At 50.5% G+C, this 19,757-nt stretch overlaps 1 protein-coding gene across 1 annotated transcript in view; it reads left to right on the top strand.

The window, feature by feature from the left end:
- The window catches only part of SCARF2 (scavenger receptor class F member 2), a 47,894-nt gene that overhangs the window by 10,156 nt on the left and 17,981 nt on the right, over positions 1 to 19,757 (top strand). Inside the window, exons 3-6 of the mRNA XM_066609957.1 lie at positions 1,416 to 1,517; positions 2,156 to 2,675; positions 5,590 to 5,808; positions 7,374 to 7,502. Of these exons, the coding sequence (XP_066466054.1) occupies positions 1,416 to 1,517; positions 2,156 to 2,675; positions 5,590 to 5,808; positions 7,374 to 7,502 (970 nt within the window). The remainder of the gene's footprint in view (positions 1 to 1,415; positions 1,518 to 2,155; positions 2,676 to 5,589; positions 5,809 to 7,373; positions 7,503 to 19,757) is intronic.

Below are 19,757 nucleotides of genomic sequence, written 5' to 3'. Positions count from 1 at the left end.
GCCTGCAGTCAGCCTCCTCTACCCACCAAACCTGCTAGTGGCCCTGTCCAGAAACCACCTGCCTGCACCGCTCTCCTGACTCATGGTGGAAGGTTAACACTGTAAGTGAAAGGGACATTTGGGGGCCACTTCAGCTTGGACAGGCAAGAAGCAGAGGCCAAGAAGCAGACAGAGTATGGATGGGCCAGGTCAGCCTCCAGGTGGTAGTCAAGCAAAGGGGGCAGAGGTAGAAAGTATCTTTGGGGCTGTACTCAGGTTGGGCACCAAAGAAGGAAGCAGAGGATGGATTTGGTGAGGCTAGCAAAGCAAGTCTGTTTGCTGCTCTGACTACCACATTGCTCTGGAGGCATGGATTGCATAGAGCCAAGAGGTCATTTGCACCCTCAAGGACACCCTTGGTCCAAGATGCTTTAATCTCTCTGGCTTGCTGACCAGCGTGTGTCTTAAGACTCCCTGGCGCTTCCAACACAACTCAAGGAACAGAGAGGAAGTGTGGAGGGCAGGAGAGTGACTCTTCTCCTTCACACTTCTTCTTTTCCTCCATTCTCCTCTTCCTTTTCAAATCCAGGGAGGAAGGCTGGTAGGTGTTGGTGGCATCTGACCACTTCCATTCCATTCGCTGCAGTGCCGTGGGTGCTGTGCTCCTGGCATGGACAGGCCAGGACGTGGCAAGGTGCTGAAGACCCAGCTTCCCCCCCCCCGACCCTGCCACTTTGTGTCCACAAGCCTTGCAAGATCTATTTTCCCTTGAAAAAGGAAATTGAAAGTGCTTCCTGGAAGAATTCCTTCTGGGTGAATTTGTGTTTCCACTCAGTTTCTTGACCTTGGCTTCAGGTCAGCTTCTTCACCAACCTACAGCCCAATTTTATGCACGTTTACTCAGAAGCAAGTCCCATGGAATTCAGTGGGGCTTACTTCCAAGAAAGTGCACATAGGATTGCAGCCTTTGTTGCTGGTTGGCAGCCCCTTGGAAATTCCAGCCAAGCTCTATTTCTACTGGAGGACCATAGGGGAAGGGGTTTATTATCCTGCTCAGTGCAGAGTTTCTGCCACCTGGTTAGGAGTGGCTGAAGATTTCCTGATGTCTAAGGCAGCACCTGAGATGCCTCTTCCTCTCGCACCAGCAATCTCTGTTGCTGCTTTTCCTCCTCCTGCACCGGGGACTGAAATAGGAAGAAGGAAAGTGTGGAGGAGAAGAGAGTGAAGGGCTAGAGTGCCAGAGACTCTCCTTCCACATCCTCTTCTGCTCTGATCCTGTATTCCTTCATCAGTTCAAGGAGTGGGTGGCAGAGGCAGGTGGGCAGGTAGAGCTGCCAATTTGAGGCAGCCTTGTGAGTAGGCTGACCCTATGGTTGCTCTGCCTCCTGGCACCATTTGCTAACACGGCTGCTCTCTCTCTCTCCCCCCTCCCACAGCTGTGTGCGAGGGGAACTTCACCTGCAAGGACAACGAGGTATGCGTGAGGCCCAACGAGTGCCGCTGTCGCCATGGATACTTCGGCGCCAACTGCGAAACCAGTGAGTCAAGCATGTGCGCTGTCATTGCACCTCTTGTGACACTGGATGACAGTGCCATGTGCCCTGAAAGACCCACAGCAGAGGTGGACTCTCTGAGGGAAGGGGAGCTTCAGAACTGGCTTGTTAACCAAATAGGGATTTTGCACACCATTTATGCAGGCCACCCTGCAGAGGTGAGTCAAGGCAATTTTTGCTTGTCTGTCCTGCCACTTGCTGGTCCCTTCTGGTGTGCAAGTTGCCAAGCCTTGGCCATTTTGTCATCTTGACTTTCAACTGGCATGTTCCAGTTTTGAGCACAGAACTCCATCCTGAAAAATGCAAGACTCCTTGATTGTTTTCAGATAACGTTAAATGGAAAGCAGTGAAATGCAGATGTAGTAAACTCAAATAGGGGTAACTTACGGAACTCACTGCCACAAGATATAGGAGAAAAAAGATTTATACTCCGTCTTTCCTCTGCAGATTAAGAAACCATATTGGACATTTAATTTTTTTTATTTATTTACTTTATTTATACTCTGCCTTTCTCTCCAAAGAGACCCTGAAGGGACATTGCAATTCACAGAGGAAAATTTGGGGGAGCAAAAATTTTGTCTTAGCTGTGCTGCTTACTCAGTGCTATATGGTTTTGCCTTCAGAATGTCCCCGCCAGTTCTGGGGTCCCGACTGCAAGGAGATGTGCCGTTGCCACCCCAACGGGCAGTGTGAGGACGTGACGGGGCAGTGCACGTGCAACGCCAACCGCTGGGGCCTGAAGTGTGAGAACGCTTGCTTGTGCAAGCATGGCAAGTGTGACCAGAAGACAGGGAAGTGCACGTGCGAGCCGAACTGGTGGGGCCCCCAGTGCTCCAACGCCTGCTACTGCAGCCTCAACTCGCAGTGCGACCAGCAGACGGGGGCCTGCATCTGCCAGCCGGGCTGGTGGGGCCGCAGCTGCAATAACCAATGCGCTTGCAATAATTCGCCCTGCGAGCAGTTCACGGGACGCTGCCAATGCCGCGGGCGCACCTTTGGCCCCCGCTGCGACCGCTACTGCCAGTGCCACATGGGGAAGTGCAACCAGGTCGACGGGACGTGCACCTGCGAACCGGGCTACCGGGGCAAGTTCTGCCGAGAGCCCTGCCCAGCCGGCTTCTACGGACAGGGCTGCAGGAGACGGTAAGCAGAGAGGCCTGCCCTCCAGCCTGAGCGATGCAATCGCAACACAATGGATTCTGCAGCGAGGGGAGGGAACGCTTGGATGGGTATTTGCCTCCTGGAAAGGCAGGAAACACAAAACAAACCACTGCACAATTCTCTGGATTGATCCTGAACGCCTGGGCATCACAGGGCTCAGCTTGCAGACTGCAGTCAGGGAGGAGCCCTCCCTCTGGCACATGCAGAAGGTCAGGGATTCAGTCTTCAGCATCTCTCATTAATGGGGCGGGGGCAGAGAAGCCCCCACCTCCACTGGGACCCTGCAGAGTCACTGCCAATTAGAGGAGATAGTCATCGGCTAGCTGGAGCCTGACTTGACTCAATAAGGCAGCGTTATCTTGTTCAGGCAGTCCGTTGATTTAGTCATAGAGATGATACAATTGCGATATTTGTTTCCAGGAAGTGCTCGCCATCACCAGCTCACTGCAAGCAGGGTGCCCAATGCTGGTTGTTTTGGTGGGACCGTAGCTCCATGTCAGAGTGCAGGCTTTGCCTGCAGGCACTCCCAGTTTCTCTCCCTGGGATCATGGAATCATAGGATGTGAGTGTTGGAAGGGAATGTGGAGGTCATCTTGTCCTTCCTCAGCACAGTGCAGGCAAGTGCTTCAGCAGGTGGCCATCCAGCTTTGCTTGGAAACCTCCAATGAGAGAGAGAGAGAGAGAGAGAGAGAGAGAGAGAGAGCCAGCTTCTGTTACAAGGCAAACTGTGTCAATGCCAGATAGCGCTTAGGATCTCTTGACTAGTCTAAATCTGTAACCCTGAAGTTTCACCCATTGGATCTAGGCCTCCCATTCAGAACCACAAGGAGCATGACAGCCCTTCAGACATTTGCAGGCGGCTCTTGTGTCTCCCTTGGTCTTCTCTTCTCCAGGCTAGACATAACCAATCCTTTTAACTGGTCCCCGTAGGGCTTGTTTGCCGGATCCTTCACTGTCCTAGTTGGCCTTCTCTGAAACTGATTCAGCGTATCACAGCATTTCTCAACATTTAGCCCCCCACTGTACCACTTTGCATGGTCCACCCAAGTACCACCAGAAGTAACTGGTGAAGATGTCATGGCCAGTTATTTCTGGGTTGAGAAATCAGATGCAACATGACAGACATCAGTAAGAGGCTCAGGGTGGACAGGAGGGCTGTTTAGAGCACATGAAAAACATGTTTTGGAGCTCTGCCCACTGAGCCAAGCCTCCTACCAATGTTGGTTGCATCATGTTGCTGGTCTCATTGCTGGGCAACAGATGTCTGGGGGTCCCACAAGCACCAACAGAACCCACCTCAAGTATGACTGGTGGTACCCAGTACCACTGGTTGAGGAGAAACACAGGTGTATCAATTTCTTCCTTAAAGAAGTGCCCAAGACTAGACACCCTGGCTTGATCTAGAAACGTAGCCCCCCCCCCCCCCCGCTTCAGTATCAAGCAAGATACAGTGAGCCTTCAGTGTCTGCCTTCAGGGGACCTGTTCCAGGACATGGACACACCTACATTTACCAAATTCTGCAGATAATCAAATCCACTGGTGGGAGGCAGTGCGGGGCTGCAATTACTTACTTGAGGGCTGTGCCCGGCCCTCTGGAGGCTGCACGCGTTCTCTTGGCCTCCTCAGAAGCCTCCAGGATGTGTCGCTTCCAGTTCGTGCTGGCAAGTTCCGGTCCTGGAGGCCTTCTGGGGAGGCAGTGTGCAAACTCTGATCACGACCAGAAGTCACTGTGGCAAACACGAAGCCACTTAGACATAGGCAGGAAGGGGTCAGCAAGTGGGGTGCCACTACAGAGAAGGCCCTCTGTTAGGGCCCTGTCAACTAAGCTTCCACTGAGCTTCAGTGGGAGGTTTTTTCATAAAAGGGGAGGCAATCCTTGATCCTAAGCCTAAATTTAGGATGTTAAAAGTTGTAAGCAGTCCCTTGAGTTGTCCTCAGAAATGGATCTTTATCCGGTGCAATAGCAAAACGATGTGGTCAGACCACCTGGGGCCACCAAGTCCCAAGGCTCACAGCCGCCTTCTGCACTGGCCAAAGTTTCCAGGTAGTCTTCAATGGCAGCCCCATGTCAAGCACAGTATAGTAATCCAGCCTCAGTGTAACCAGCATGTGGATGACTGTAGCCAAGTCCGACTGGTCCAGGAGAGGAAGTGGAATACTGATGCAGGGGTGGCTTCACAGGTGGTGTCCCACAACTATGCCCTGCTACTGCTGCCCTCCCGTAAGCCAGGACTCCTGGGGATGCTTGCTTGGTGACAGTAGGAGAGCAGGGGGCTGTCTGGTTTCCCCAGGCCATTTTGCAGCATCCAGATGTTCTGTTGCCCAAGACTGAGTCAGCAGGAGAAGGAAGGAAGAGAAGGATGGTCCATTGCCACTGGTGTCTGCTCCTCCTGTTAAGCCTCCCCATTGGGCCCTGGCTAGCCTACCAGGAGACAATGGGGAGCAGCAGACAATCCCCTTCTTCTCCCAGCCCCATGTTAAAAATTGCCCAGTTCCTGGGCTCTGTTGCGCTGTGTGTGTGTGTGTGTGTGTGTGTGTGTGTGTGTAGCTGGCCTGCACAGTGCATTTTAAAGTATGGGGCATGCAGACCATGGTGGAGGGGGTCTTGGCCTCAGGTACTCCAAAAAGCTGGAGCCACCACTTATGAGATGAACCATTGATCCTACTCAGGAGCAGGCAGCTTCCTACATCCCATTTCAGCCTGGCACTCTTGCATGTGCCTGTCTCTGCCATAGAAGTGCCACCGCCAACAAAGCTCTCCCCTGGGTGGCTGTCTGAGATTCCCTCGTGGCCAGCCCAGGCCTGGAGGTCATGCTGTTATCAGGGGCAGGCAGGAAAAGGGACTTCTGGCCTTTTCCGCTGTAGCACCATAGTGACCAGCCTGTCCGTCTCCAGGTGCGGTCAGTGCAAAGGACTGCAGCCTTGCACCATCGCTGATGGCCGCTGTCTGGCCTGCGAGGCTGGCTGGAATGGCACCAAGTGTGACCAGATCTGCTCCTCGGGCTTCTATGGAGAGGGCTGCGAACAGACCTGCCCGCCCTGCAAGGATGGCCACACCTGCAACCACATCAACGGCAAGTGCTCACACTGCAACCCTGGCTGGATTGGAGATCGGTAAGTCTGGGGTGTCAGAGGCTCAGGCATGGAATTGGGTCTCGGGGTCAGTTTGGGGTTATGGGAGACCTTGACATGGCTCCTGAAGTTGGTGGCTAGAGTGCTCCACCCCTAGTCAGCTCCACCCCTTCTTCTAGTTTATTTTGTGCCTTAGAACACAATGCATTGGCTCAAGTCTACATGTTTGGAGGTGAAATTAACTGTACGGGGTACAAATATAAGTCTAGAGCACGGAAAAAAAGAGAGAAAAGCGAGTTGATTTCTCCTGACCTTTGTTTCAAAATCATCACATAACCATGAAGGAGATGGTGAAAGCCAGTCCTTGGATGTTCAAACATTATTATTAGAAGAAGAAGCAGCAAAGGAGCAGGACTTTACTGAAACAGAAGAAAAGCAGTGCAGTAGCACTACTGAGAGGAAGGAGTTGAATGATTGCCCTTATAGAAGAAAGATAAGTCTGCCTAGGCTTTCCTTGGGGAGATAGCTAAGGATAACAGAATGCTTCTTAAAATTATTTATTCTATTGCTTATTTTATGTACATTTATGAAAAAACACAATTTTTCCAAGGCCACTTATAGAGGTACTGGAAAGCTGAAAGAGAGAAGAATCTGGTTTGGTTTATTGGGAATAAATTATTAACAGTAAGAGAGGTTCAGCAGTGGAACCGATGACCCAGGTGGGTCCTCACTGGAGATCTACGAAGCACCCTTTGGGGATGCCCTAGAGCAGCGATTTTCAGTCTTTTTCTTCTCATGGCACACTGACAAGTCGCTAAAATTGTCAAGGCACACCACCAGTTTTTTGACAGTTGGCAAGGCACACCCATTGACAGCAGGGGCTCACAACTGCCAGTGGCCCTACTAACAAATTTCCCTCCCCCAAACTCTTGGGGCATATCTGCAGACCATCTGTGGCACACCAGTGTGCCATGGCAGAGTGGTTTAAAATGGCTGCCCTAGAGACTATTTTCCTGCTTCAAGCAGGGGGTTGACTAAATGACCTTGAAGGACCTTTGCAATTCCAGAGTCCTATGATTACAAAAATGTGGAATCATCAAGGAAACAGAACCAAGAACCCTTTAAACATTAAAACAGATCAAGATCCACCTCTGTCTAGTTTCTAATGCAAAAGCCAGCAACACAAAGATGAATGGTAAAGTGATTTATGGGACAGAAAAGCTTTCAGCCTCGGTCTCTAAAAACCGGGCTTGGTAGGTCTCTCTGGGGAGAGAATTATGCACCAGTGGAGGAAATCATTGTGCACTTTCTGTCTCTCTCGAGGATCTGCCAGTTGACATAACTTAATGGGGGGGGAGCCTGTGAGGCTTTTCCTGGGGCTCAGGCAGACCTGCAGGAAGTCTTTGCAATAACAGGATTCCAGGCCATGCTAGAAATATCAAGGTGTGCTCAGGTGCCTGTGTTTTTGGCAACTTGTTGCCAAGACAGCAGAAGGTGAATGACAATATCTGGAAATCAAGGGTGCAGGTGCTCCCCACCCTTTCAGGTGGTCCCTCTCTCACCCTTTCTCATTCCCCTCTGATTCGCCCTTGTCGGCTCTTCCCCAGGTGCGAGACCAAGTGCCGCAATGGAACCTACGGTGAGAACTGTGCCTTTGTCTGCAATGACTGCTTCAACGGCGAGTGCCACTTCGAGACGGGAAGATGCCTTTGTCGAGCAGGATTCCATGGGATCTCGTAAGTGACTTGCACCTGGACTGGTGGGGGGCTCTCTGCAGGGCTGTGGGTCCTGGTTCTGTTTTGGGGGGGTGTGTGTGTGTATTTTTTTTTTTAATCAAAGTCATCCAGATTTGACATCGGCATAAACTCATTTCTAGAAACTAGAAAAGACAAAGTAAGTAACTGGAATAAATTAAACAAAATCTGCATTTTATACATGTGTCGTATTGGCACAGCTCCATGCGGGTATGTGCCAATTTTACCACGAATGAGAGGCCAGATCCCTCCTTCCCCCAGGGCTCATGGTCTAGAGACCAAAACCAGAGAATCCGCAGAGAAAGGAGGGTGACTTTGTCTCAATTACCTGTGCTGAGGTTGAGTTAACCGTGGAGGATGGAGTCCAGTCAACTGTGTCAAATGCTGAGCTGTGCATAAATATAGTGGACCATCCACAAGCTCAGCCTCTGTGAATTTGGTCTCATGGACAGGCTGTCCCCATTGACTGCTCTTGGCTTCCATAAGAACATAAGAAAAGCCCCGCTGGATCAGGCCAAAAGCATACAGGGGAGTCGAATGGTGGTAGCCCTACTCAGGTGGTGCATTATCTTGAGCAGAGGCACTGGGATATTTTGAGTCCTGTCTCATGGGGGAGACTGCCCTTCCACCCCAATCAGGCCACTGACCTTGGCACTATCTTCGCCCCACCAGGCCGATGGGGCACCCGGTCTCCCCATGCAGTAGGGTGCGGGGGCAGATTGGATGGTACAATAGTAGACTGCAGGTGGGGAGACTGATGTTTTTTAATGACCCACTTCGTTTCAAAACTTACAACTAGAAAACTCATCCAGCAGACTGAGCAAGTCCTTACACACACACTCTCTCTCTCTCTCTCCTGGGCAAGATTTTTTTCTTCTTCAAGGAGTTCTTTTCATGGGAGTGTTCAGAAATGGCCTCCCCCACCTTTGGTCTGAAGCAGTCCAGTTCATTCCACAGTCTCAAAATCCTGTCACCTCATTCAGTCAACCAGGCAGTAGAATATTTTGGAAAAGAAAACATAAGTAAAACAATTAAGTTCTTGCAGAAGTAGTGGAAGCAGTGTCTCTGTTCTTTGCAGAAACATGAGTTTTTCTGTTCTGAGAAAAACTAAAAACCAAACCCAGTTGTGGAAGGTGGCTATTGGCTAGCACCAGCAACGTCACCAATCTCTGTCATCCTTCCCACTATACAGAACTTTACCCTCTTCCCCTTTCTGCAGATATTTGTGGCTTCCCCTTCTTGCCCTGTTCGGTCCCCTTTGCAGCTCCGGTTTGTATCAGCCAGGCTTGGGCAGGACAACGTCCCCTTGTGAATTGGCCAAGAGGGACCAGTGAGAGGTGGATTTGATTTTCCTGCTTGGGAACCCAAATGGGAACCCGGCCTTGTGTGCCTCCCTTGCAGCGGTGCTGGAAACTTGAGCGGTGACCACAGCTCCAGGGCTTGGTCAGCAAATGGAAACCCCTGCAGGCAGGCTAAAAATACTGCTGGGTCAGGAGTTACTCATCTTGGTTGCTGGCTCCCAAGGCAGACCTTTTTTTATCCTGAAGGAACTACACAGCTTGGCTGTTCTCAAGGCAAAAGTGTCCTTTTGCAGAGGCCTTTTCGTCCTAAGCAGCATTTGTGGATTTTCATGTGTGTTTTGGGGAGGGAAGTGAGAGTGGAGGGTTTCCTATTTGTCCGTCTGTTTGCTTGCAAAGGTTTCTTTGCCATCAGAAAAAAAATTAGAAGGTTTGACTTTTTCCCATGATGCAACTGTTGCATGTAGCAAAGTTTGTGTCTAGGAGAGAGACCCCAACAAAGTGTCTGAAGGCGGAAAGTGCCTGAGGGGTGACGTGATGGCAACCCATAAAATTATGCAAAGGATAGTGAGGGAAGTTCTTTTCCCTCTCTCACAACACTCCTGTGGAACTCCTTGCTACAGGATGTGCTGATGGTGTCTGGCCTAGATGCCTTTCAAAGGGGATTGGGCAGGTTGAGGGAGGAGGAAAAGCCCATTACAGGTGACCAGTCATCATGGGTTTGTGCAACCTCCTGGTTCTAGAAGTAGGCTACCCCAGAATGCCAGCTGCAAGGGAATGAGAACAAGATGCAGGTATCTATGTCTTGTGTGCTCCCCGAGGCATCTGCTGGGGCACAGTGAGATACAGGAAGCTGGACTAGATGGGCCTTTGACCTGATCCTGCAGGGCTCTTCTTATGTTCTTACATGCAGAGCTGGCCCAGCTATGGGAGTGGCTAAAGCAATTGCTTGAGAAGTGGGCTGACAAACTAACAAGGGGTGCCTTGTACCCAGGTATGGAGCTTGCCCCTCCAAATCCTGATTTGCCGTCCCCATTACACTTCTGTGCACTTGCACTCCCCAGTTAAGGGGGTGGATTTATGAACAAGGAGCTCCCCTGTGCCCTCTTCCCATTGCTTGCAGAGTGTTGCATGCTGCCTCCCAGCATGCATTGCTCCTGCTCATTGCAGACAGAAGTGGCACAGAGGAGTGGGGAATAAGTGGGGGGGGGGGGCTGCAGATACTTGTAGCTCCAAGTGGGCACACACCACAGCACCACCACCCCTTTCTTCTTCCAGGAGGCGGTACTCAGTTTTGATAAGGCAGGACCATGATTGGATTTTCCAGCATCCACTTGGCAGTGTGGGGGCACCGTTGGACCCTCCAACTGGCCCTGTTGTTGTGGCCAGCCTGGAAACCAGTCCACTTGCAGAATGGGAGACGCAGTGTTTTGGTGGGGCACCATCTCTGGGACGGTGCATTTGTCACGGGAGAAACAGCAAGCCCTTTCTGTCCCTGCCAGGCTGTCCACAATGGCAGTTCCAGTAGCAACACTTTCATAACAGTGGAGAACCAGAAAGTGGCACCAAGGGAGGCCAAAGAGTCTCCAGTTTCCTTCTGGCAAAGAGGTCTTTGGCCACAAGGATCACAGATGGCAGAGGGCTCCTTGCCGAGAGCTCTGCTGCGAATTATTCAGAGCAATGACATCTTGCCAGTTAGGGAAAGGGGATGATCCCATGAACGGGAACACCAGTGGCTCCCTTCTACCTATCCCCATTGGGGGGGGGTTGCACTGAGCAGGCAGGGCAGTTCCTCCCTCTTTCCATGCTTGGAAGGCAAAAGAAGAGCTGTTGCTTTTAACTGCTTTTAAAGGGACAGGGACTTTATCCCCAGGGACTCCTTGCAAAGAGCAAAAGGACACCCCTCCCAGGAGCGACCCAGGCAACCAGTGGGGTGATGAGAGGAGGACATGATGCCCCGGTTTGGGGGGGGGGGGCGGGACCCTGACCACAATCCCAGTGGCTGTCATCTGAGTCACAGCAGCCAATAGAAAACCTAGACTCATGAGGTAAGTCTAGAACAGGGGTGTCCAAAGTTTTTGGCAAGAGGGCCACATCATCTCTCTGACACTGTATCAGGGGCCTGGAGTGGGGGGGGGGAAGAATTAATTTGCATTTCAAATTTGAATAAATTTACATAAATGAATATATTAAAGATGCACTTATATGAATGAATGAAGGTCTTGCAATAGCTCAAGGCCTAAAAAAAGGCCTTGCACAAAACAAGGCTGGCCTTTCCTTTGCTGCCTCTGCTGCATCACAGACATGAAACAGCAAGCAGTGGAGGGAGCCCTCATCCCACAGCTCACACGAGAGGTCAAACAGTCGCCCTCATGCTGAAAGCAGTTGCATCGGGCCAGTGTGGGCTCCAACAAATCTCCAGAGGGCCAGAGGCTCATTGGAGACTGGAGGCTCCCTGAGGGCTGCATTGAGAGGCCTCAAGGGCCGCAAGTGGCCCCAGGGCTGGGGTTTGGGCACCCCTGCTCTAAAAGGTTTGTCTCCATGTGTGGCTCTAGACAGAGTCCCATTTGGCCCCAGAGATGGACCCTGATGTTACCCACCGGCTTAAAAATCTATGTTTTGTTTACACAGCACCACAGTTCATAAACCAACGGGGTGTGACAACAAACCATGTGAACCAGCTTAAACAGATAAAACCGTGAAGCCCATCTTTGTCCTCCCACCCGCTGCCCCCTGCACTTCCTCTTTCTCTCTGCTGCCAGCTTTCTTTCCCAAGGGAATTTGGGAGGTGGAGGAAGGTGAAGCAGCAGGGGAGTCATGCTGGTGGATGAGAGGCGCAGGCGCAAGTGTGGGCAGTCGTGAATGCCACTCAAGAATACGCCACTCAAAAACATCCCCCCAAAATAAAGGAGTGAGCACGACCCATTAAACAGCCAGGCAAGAATATCAGATAAGAGATTTCCACCGCCTCTTACGTTCCAGGGAATCGGATGCTGCCAAATTTTGCAGCCTTCTTCTGGAAAAATGCAAATCTGCTTCAGATTAGATCTGTTAGCACAGGGCCTGTAAAATATGGGCAAAGAATGTTTTGCCGAGAGCAGTTATATAAAGGACAGCTTGGTCGATCGTGGATACTATTCTCTACCTCCCCTGACCAACAAGTGCAGATTATTTTATTTATGTTAAAAAGTGGTCTGTCTCTTTTAAAATGTGCTATCCTTGCCTTTCTCATCAGATTCAGGGTGACTTGCTGCAGTTAAAAAAATTAAAGCACAAAATAAATAGCAGGGACAGGCAACACAAAATAGATAGGCACCTGCAGGAACGCTGCAGTGGCAATTCACAGGGCAAGGACTTCCTTAGGGCAGTGGTTCTCAAACATTTTAGCACCGGGACTCACTTTTTAGAAAGGCCAATCTGCCGGGACCTGCTGGAAGTGATGTCATTAACCTGGAAGAGATGCCATGACCGAAAGTGACATCATCAAGCAGGAAAATTTTTTACCACCCCCCATATGACAAAATCAGGTTCCCCAGACATCCCAAAGGCTGCAATCCTATCCACACTTACCAGGGAGTACACCCCATTGACTATCATTGTTAAAAGCATATATACTACATAGTACCCTGTTTTGTTTTGTGTTTTTTTTAATTATTTTCCAAAATAAAAACAAACAAATATAAATAAGAGATGCAGTCACATACTAAGGTAGCATCAAGTCTAATGTATTAAAAATAAATTCCCATTGAAATGAATGGGGACCCACCTGAAATTGGCTCACCACCCACCTAGTGGGTCCCAACTCACAGTTTGAGAAACCCAGCCTTAGGGTGAGGACTATCCAGAAGAAGCTCCCTCCAAGGTCCCCACCCATTAGACTGCCAAAGGAAGCAGGACCTACAAAGTGATCTTAGAGCAGGGGTGCCCAAACCCCGGCCCTGGGGCCACTTGCGGCCCTCGAGGCCTCTCAATGCGGCCCTCAGGGAGCCCCCAGTCTCCAGTGAGCCTCTGGCCCTCCAGAGATTTGTTGGAGCTCGCATTGGCCCGATGCAACTGGTCTCAGTGTGAGGGCGACTGTTTGAGCTCTCGCGTGAGCTGTGGGATGAGGGCTCCCTCCATTGCTTGCTGTTTCATGTCTGTGATGCAGTAGTGGCAGCAAAGGAAAGGCCAGCCTTGCTTTGTGCAAGGCTTTTTATAGGCCTTGAGCTATTGCAAGACCTTCATTCATTCGTATAAGTTCATCTTTAATATATTCATTTATGTAAACTTATGTAAATTTATTCAAATTTTAAATGTAAATTAATTCTTTTTTTTTTTTTTTTTTTGCCCAGCCCCCGGCACAGTGTCAGAGAGATGATGTGGCCCTCCTGCCAAAAACTTTGGACACCCCTGTCTTAGAGGACGGGCAGATTTGTGTGGTGGAAGATGACCCTTCATAGGCTTTGATCTTAAATGTTTCCAGCAGCTTGCTCAGAAACTCCACGTGACACAATCATGCAGCCACGCCTGTCGAGTCTCTCACGGCAGCACTTTGTGACTACTGAAGTTTCTGAGGAGTGTGCAGTGTTCAACAGGGTGTCCCCAGAAAATGGACACAGGCTTTCTAGTGTCGAGTGTATTGTGCTGTAATTCTGTGGATGCCGAGCCCGTGGCTGGAGGGCCTCAGAGGACCTTCCAGGTGCAATCGGAAGTGGCTTCAAGTGGCCTCCTGGACATGACTGGTTGGCACTTCTAGTTTGCAGTTCCCGCTCCTCCCCCCATTTCATTATCTGTGAAATTTGGTCTCCAAGTTGGGGTCCTGGAATTGATCCCCTATGGATACTGAGGGCCCACAGAAGCAGTTAAAGAAGCATGAACCCAGTTAATTAATTAGTTCAAATGCTGATAATGTTCCCTTTTGGCTTCTGTGCACTGGACCCAGGGACCTATAGACAACCACTGAGGTGTGTACGGGGAGGGCTCAGCACATGTTTCTAGTTGCTTCCCTGAGTTGATCAAATGTTTCATTTACCCTTCAGAGCATGTGAGGCGTGTGCCTGCATCCTCCCCTGAATCACTAGCTAGTCAGAACCAGGGGGTGAGGGAAGTGTGCTCCGCACCATCCTACCTGCACCTGCTGTGGTTTAGAACAGATCATGTGGAGATCATGTGACCGACCTCACTGGTTCCATGCTTGGAACACCTGGAAGTTGCCTTAGAGATGACTGAGATAAAACGTGTGTATAGATTTTTGGAAGAGGGAACAACAGCATCATGGTGACTTGGTCTGCTGGAGAGAGAAATGGGGGGGGGGCAGTGGGTGCAGTTTTCCTACCAAATTGTCTGGATTTAGGGCCCAATCCTAAACAGTGAGCGCTGGCTTGTCACTGGCACGCACTGTTGCAAATGTGCCGTAAAGCATGTTTGTGAACACTTAGCGCCGGCAGAGCACCGGGTCTAGCTCAGCGCCACCTGACACTGGGCTAGTGCCAGTAGAACACCAGTGCTCCGTGGTCGGCCAAACCACCAGGTGGTGGAGAGGTAGGTGGGGGAGGCGGGGAGGGGCGAGAGGAGGGTGGGGAGAGGACAGACCCAAGGGGAAGTGTGCCAGGGAGAGTGAGTAGGGCGTGAGGGAGGTGGGATCAATGGAGCTTAGCTCCACCAGATCCTGAGCTCTGTGTTGGGCTGTGTGGCCCGACACGGAGGCTCTTGACTCTATGGCAGCCCAAGGACTGCCGCAGAATCGAGTAGCCCCATTGCAGGCCCTTCCCTGGGAGAAGGGGACAGCTTAGGATTAGGCTCACTTAGAACAGGCAGTCTCACAGTGCAGTCTCATTTAGAACAGGCAGGCCTACCATCATCGCACTGGCACATCTCCTAACCAGGAGAACCTCGGTCTTGTCTGGAGGGCAGCCGGTTAGCCCTCCTTCAGCCCATCACCAGCTCCAGACACCAATTCAGTCTTGGCTACCTTTCCTTCCAGAAAAGGACCCCGGAGGTGGCCTGCTGGCAAATAATGGAGACCTCATCAGAATTGCCCAACCAAACTGACAAAAAGAATCAGCCCAAAAAAGCAAACACTGAAAAGCAGCCGTAAAATCCTGATGAGCCCAAAAGCACAAGCTGCCCAAAATGAGCACCCAGTGAGCAGTGTCACAGCTTCCCATCATAAGGTCTAGGAACTTGTAGGGCTGTTGCCTTTTCTAAAACTTAAAAAAGAAAAGCTGGAAATCCCATGGAATACAAACTTTGGCCAAGGGGCAGAATGGGCAGTGGACAGGCTTTTTCACCAGCCGGACTGCACGTCCCTTGCCTCAAGGCTGCGGAGGGAGCAGACCTGCACACAGCTGCTGCTGTGAGGGGCCGGGGAGCCTGTGCCAACTGGCGCGTGGCACCGAGGAGGTTAGTGCTGGAGCCAAGAGAGACGCTCAGATGCTCAAGAGGCATGAAAGTGCCGGAATCTGCGGGAGAATCTGTGATGGTCAGGGAGCCACTGCAGCTGTTTGCAGGGACACTCACCAGCCAGCTGCTTTGCTGCATCTTAGATCCCAAGCCCTTCTCTGCACCATTGGGGGGCAAGGCTCTTAAGAAGGGCTTAGCCCACTCCTCCCCCCCATGCCCCCGTCCTGGTCCAGATCAGGCCCTTTGTACCTGCCTTTTAAGGGACAGCCATTCCAGATGCACACCTGCACTGCTGCCTCATTTAACCTGCAGCTTCCAGTCTCCCTGCAGTTGCCAGCGGTGTAGAGATATCTAAGGGAAGGCCTGGGGCAATGGGAGAGATGCTGCTGTTCCCTTCACCTGTTGATGCCTCAGCCTCCCTTCTTTAGCTTGAAAAAGGAAGAGTTGCTCCAAGCAGAAGGAGAAGAGAGTATTGGGCTAGAGCATCCATTCTTAACCTTTTCTGGCTACAGTCCCTTTGGAGCTCTTCCTAGCTTTTAGGCTCCCCCCCCCCCCCCGTTAAACAACATGAACAAAGAAACATAAAATCCCCTCCTCACAGTTTTCAATCTGTGGACCCCCTTCAAATGTGCCAGGGCTCCCCAGGGGGCCATATGGCCTGTTGAGAATGGCTGGGCTAGAGCACCCTTCTTTGCTCCACTCCATCTTTCAAGCCAGGGGAGTGGAAAGAGGAGGAATTGAAGGGTTATTAAGGAATTGAAGAATGAAGTTGCAGATCTCTTGACTAAGGTATGCAACTTGTCCTCAAAACGGCCACGGTGCCAGAAGATTGGAGGATAGCAAATGTCACGCCTATTTTTAAAAAGGGAAAGAGGAGGGACCCGGGAAACTATAGGCCGGTCAGCCTAACATCCATACCGGGTAAGATGGTGGAATGCCTCATCAAAGATAGGATCTCAAAACACATAGACGAACAGGCCTTGCTGAGGGAGAGTCAGCATGGCTTCTGTAAGGGTAAGTCTTGCCTCACCAACCTTATAGAATTCTTTGAAAAGGTCAACAGGCATGTGGATGCGGGAGAACCCGTGGACATTATATATCTGGACTTTCAGAAGGCGTTTGACACGGTCCCTCACCAAAGGCTACTGAAAAAACTCCACAGTCAGGGAATTAGAGGACAGGTCCTCTCATTGATTGAGAACTGGTTGGAGGCCAGGAGGCAGAGAGTGGGTGTCAATGGGCAATTTTCACAATGGAGAGAGGTGAAAAGCGGTGTGCCCCAAGGATCTGTCCTGGGACCGGTGCTTTTCAACCTCTTCATAAATGACCTGGAGACAGGTTTGAGCAGTGAAGTGGCTAAGTTTGCAGACGACACCAAACTTTTCCGAGTGGTGAAGACCAGAAGTGATTGTGAGGAGCTCCAGAAGGATCTCTCCAGACTGGCAGAATGGGCAGCAAAATGGCAGATGCGCTTCAGTGTCAGTAAGTGTAAAGTCATGCACATTGGGGCAAAAAATCAAAACTTTAGATATAGGCTGATGGGTTCTGAGCTGTCTGTGACAGATCAGGAGAGAGATCTTGGGGTGGTGGTGGACAGGTCGATGAAAGTGTCGACCCAATGTGCGGCGGCAGTGAAGAAGGCCAATTCTATGCTTGGGATCATTAGGAAGGGTATTGAGAACAAAACGGTTAGTATTATAATGCCGTTGTACAAATCGTTGGTAAGGCCACACCTGGAGTATTGTGTCCAGTTCTGGTCGCCGCATCTCAAAAAAGACATAGTGGAAATGGAAAAAGTGCAAAAGAGAGCGACTAAGATGATTACGGGGCTGGGGCACCTTCCTTATGAGGAAAGGCTACGGCGTTTGGGCCTCTTCAGCCTAGAAAAGAGACGCTTGAGGGGGGACATGATTGAGACATACAAAATTATGCAGGGGATGGACAAAGTGGATAGGGAGATGCTCTTTACACTCTCACATAATACCAGAACCAGGGGACATCCACTAAAATTGAGTGTTGGGCGGGTTAGGACAGACAAAAGAAAATATTTCTTTACTCAGCGCGTGGTCGGTCTGTGGAACTCCTTGCCACAGGATGTGGTGCTGGCGTCTAGCCTAGACGCCTTTAAAAGGGGATTGGACGAGTTTCTGGAGGAAAAATCCATTATGGGGTACAAGCGATGATGTGTATGCGCAACCTCCTGATTTTAGGAATGGGTTAAGTCAGAATGCCAGATGTAGGGGAGAGCACCAGGATGAGGTCTCTTGTTATCTGGTGTGCTCCCTGGGGCATTTGGTGGGCCGCTGTGAGATACAGGAAGCTGGACTAGATGGGCCTATGGCCTGATCCAGTGGGGCTGTTCTTATGTTCTTATGTTCTTATGAGGAGAAGTGAAGGTAGGTGGGCTGGCCGAGGTGGGCCACCCCTGTGCCAATTTGCTGCCCAAAACAACGGTCTCAGTTGGCCTCGTGGATGGGCCAGTCCTCTCTGCCTTCTCCTGAATCAGATGAATGTGGACAGCTCCACAAGCTCTTAGGTTCAAAGGTCATTTCCACCCTTGCTGTCTGTGAGCTTTTCAGCTGCGGCTGCCAAGGATCAAATAGCACCTTTTGGGAGACAAAGCTGAAGTTCTGGCCTGGTTCCCTGCGCCTCTCTGGTGTGGGCATGTTACATGCAAATTTAAAGTGGTGTTTAACTGGATAAAAGTGAGATACGTAGTTTATCACATGCTTGATCTTGGTGCGGGCTGAATGTTGATGCTCCTATCGCTCCCACTGTGCTAAAGAAAAAGAGGGGCTGTGTATGGCCTTGTGTTTACAGATATGTTCGGTCTCTACATGCCAACCTATGTACATGTAGGTACATGCCAACCTATGTACATGTACAAAGTACCTGCCTCTAACACAAGTTCCAGTAACTTGACTGCAGTCGAGTCCTGAGTATTTCATGTTTAAATATTCAGCACGTTTCCAGGCCTCTGTGTTATGGGACTGGGGTGCAGGGGGTGGGGGAGGTGGGACAGTTGTTAGAGCAGATGTTGGCTCTTCCCTCTGGGCACTCATTGCTGTCTTGTGGTAGATCTGCCCCCCTCCTTCTCGGCCTGTCTTTCCCACTCGCAAACAGACAAATGAGCGCACCCCCACCCTGTCTTTTCTGCTCCAAAATGGTGTCGCTAAGCAAATTCTATGCAGCCTGCAAAAAAAAAAAAAATGCAGTTTTGTGTCCTTTGTATAATTTATTCCAGTTGGGCAATTTGAGATTATTTGCAGAGTTCCAGATAAAGCCACATCCATCAGAATCCAGTGAGCTCCTTTTATAGGAAGGGAAGGGTGCAATTGGATCTTCACTGCCGCCTTTCACGCCCCCCCCCCCAAGAATGACGCTCTGTGATGCTGAAAGCTTTTGGGGAGCACATGAAAGTCTCTGTTGTGTCAAGCTTTACTTTGGGGCTTCCTGGGGGGGGGAAAGGCAGTTACTGGGACAAGCACTGCTGAGTAACCGTGGTGTGCAATGGGAAGCTGTGGGGGATTGTTTGATCTTCCATTTTCTCTCCTACAAAGAATCAAGCTTGACAGTCATAGAACCAAAAAATTGGAAGCGTCCTGAGGGGCCCTCTAGGCCTCTGCCATGCTTTAAGCAGGAAGGTCCTCTTTGGAATCTCCCCAGAAGTTCTTCCTGAGCCTCTGCTGGAAGACCTCCAGTGAGGAACTCACCACCTCTTCCCTCCAGTAACTGGTTCCATTGTCGAACTTCTCTTACCATGAAGAAATGTGTCCTGATACTTAATCAAAGTCTCTCCTCCTGCAATGTAAGTCGCTTAGATCTAATCCTACTTGCTGGAGCAGCAGAGAGCAACTCTTTGCCCTCTTTCATAAGACAGCCCTTCAGGTATTTGAACAGTGCTGTCCTGCCCCCCCCTTCTAGATGTAGTCTGACCAGCATGAATAAGTGGAACCACCACTTATTGCAACTTGGAAACTGTGGTTTTATTAAAGATTGCATTCGCTTTCTTTGCAGCCACATCACACTGGTGGCTCATGTGTAGTTCCTGATCAGCTGTAACGCCAAGATCCCTTTTGCTAAATGCTGGGTGCGCCTGCTGGTGACACGATGCTGTACATCATAGGTGCTGCCAAGCTGGGAATTACCCATTCTGTACCTGAGCCATTCTGTACCTGCTTTATTGAAATCAGTTTTTCATGGTATGATCCAATCAGTCAATCAATCATGAGACTGGGGACCCACTGTCGATCCCACCCCCCTCTCGGGATCCTATCTACCCACTTCCCATCTCCATTACACCCTCCCAACACTGTTCAGTCAACTATTCTTATTAGAACAGAAAAAGTTGCCATGAAGCCTGGCGCTAGTGAAAGCTGTTTCAGCACCATTGCTAAGAACCTGAGCAGGACTGGGACACCATCTTCTGGTACCTGAAGGGGGACACCAGATGCCTCCCACTTGACCTGGTGGTGTTCTAGGCCAGGGGTCTTCAACCTTTTTCATGCCTGTTTCATTGCCACAGACCCACAACCGAGGCTTCACAACCCCTTTGGAG

Source organism: Tiliqua scincoides, chromosome 14 (genome assembly GCF_035046505.1).
Source record: "Tiliqua scincoides isolate rTilSci1 chromosome 14, rTilSci1.hap2, whole genome shotgun sequence".
Taxonomy (NCBI): Eukaryota; Metazoa; Chordata; class Lepidosauria; order Squamata; family Scincidae; genus Tiliqua; species Tiliqua scincoides.
The sequence above is the reverse complement of the archived record's forward strand: the minus strand, read 5'-3'. Positions and strand labels throughout refer to the sequence as shown.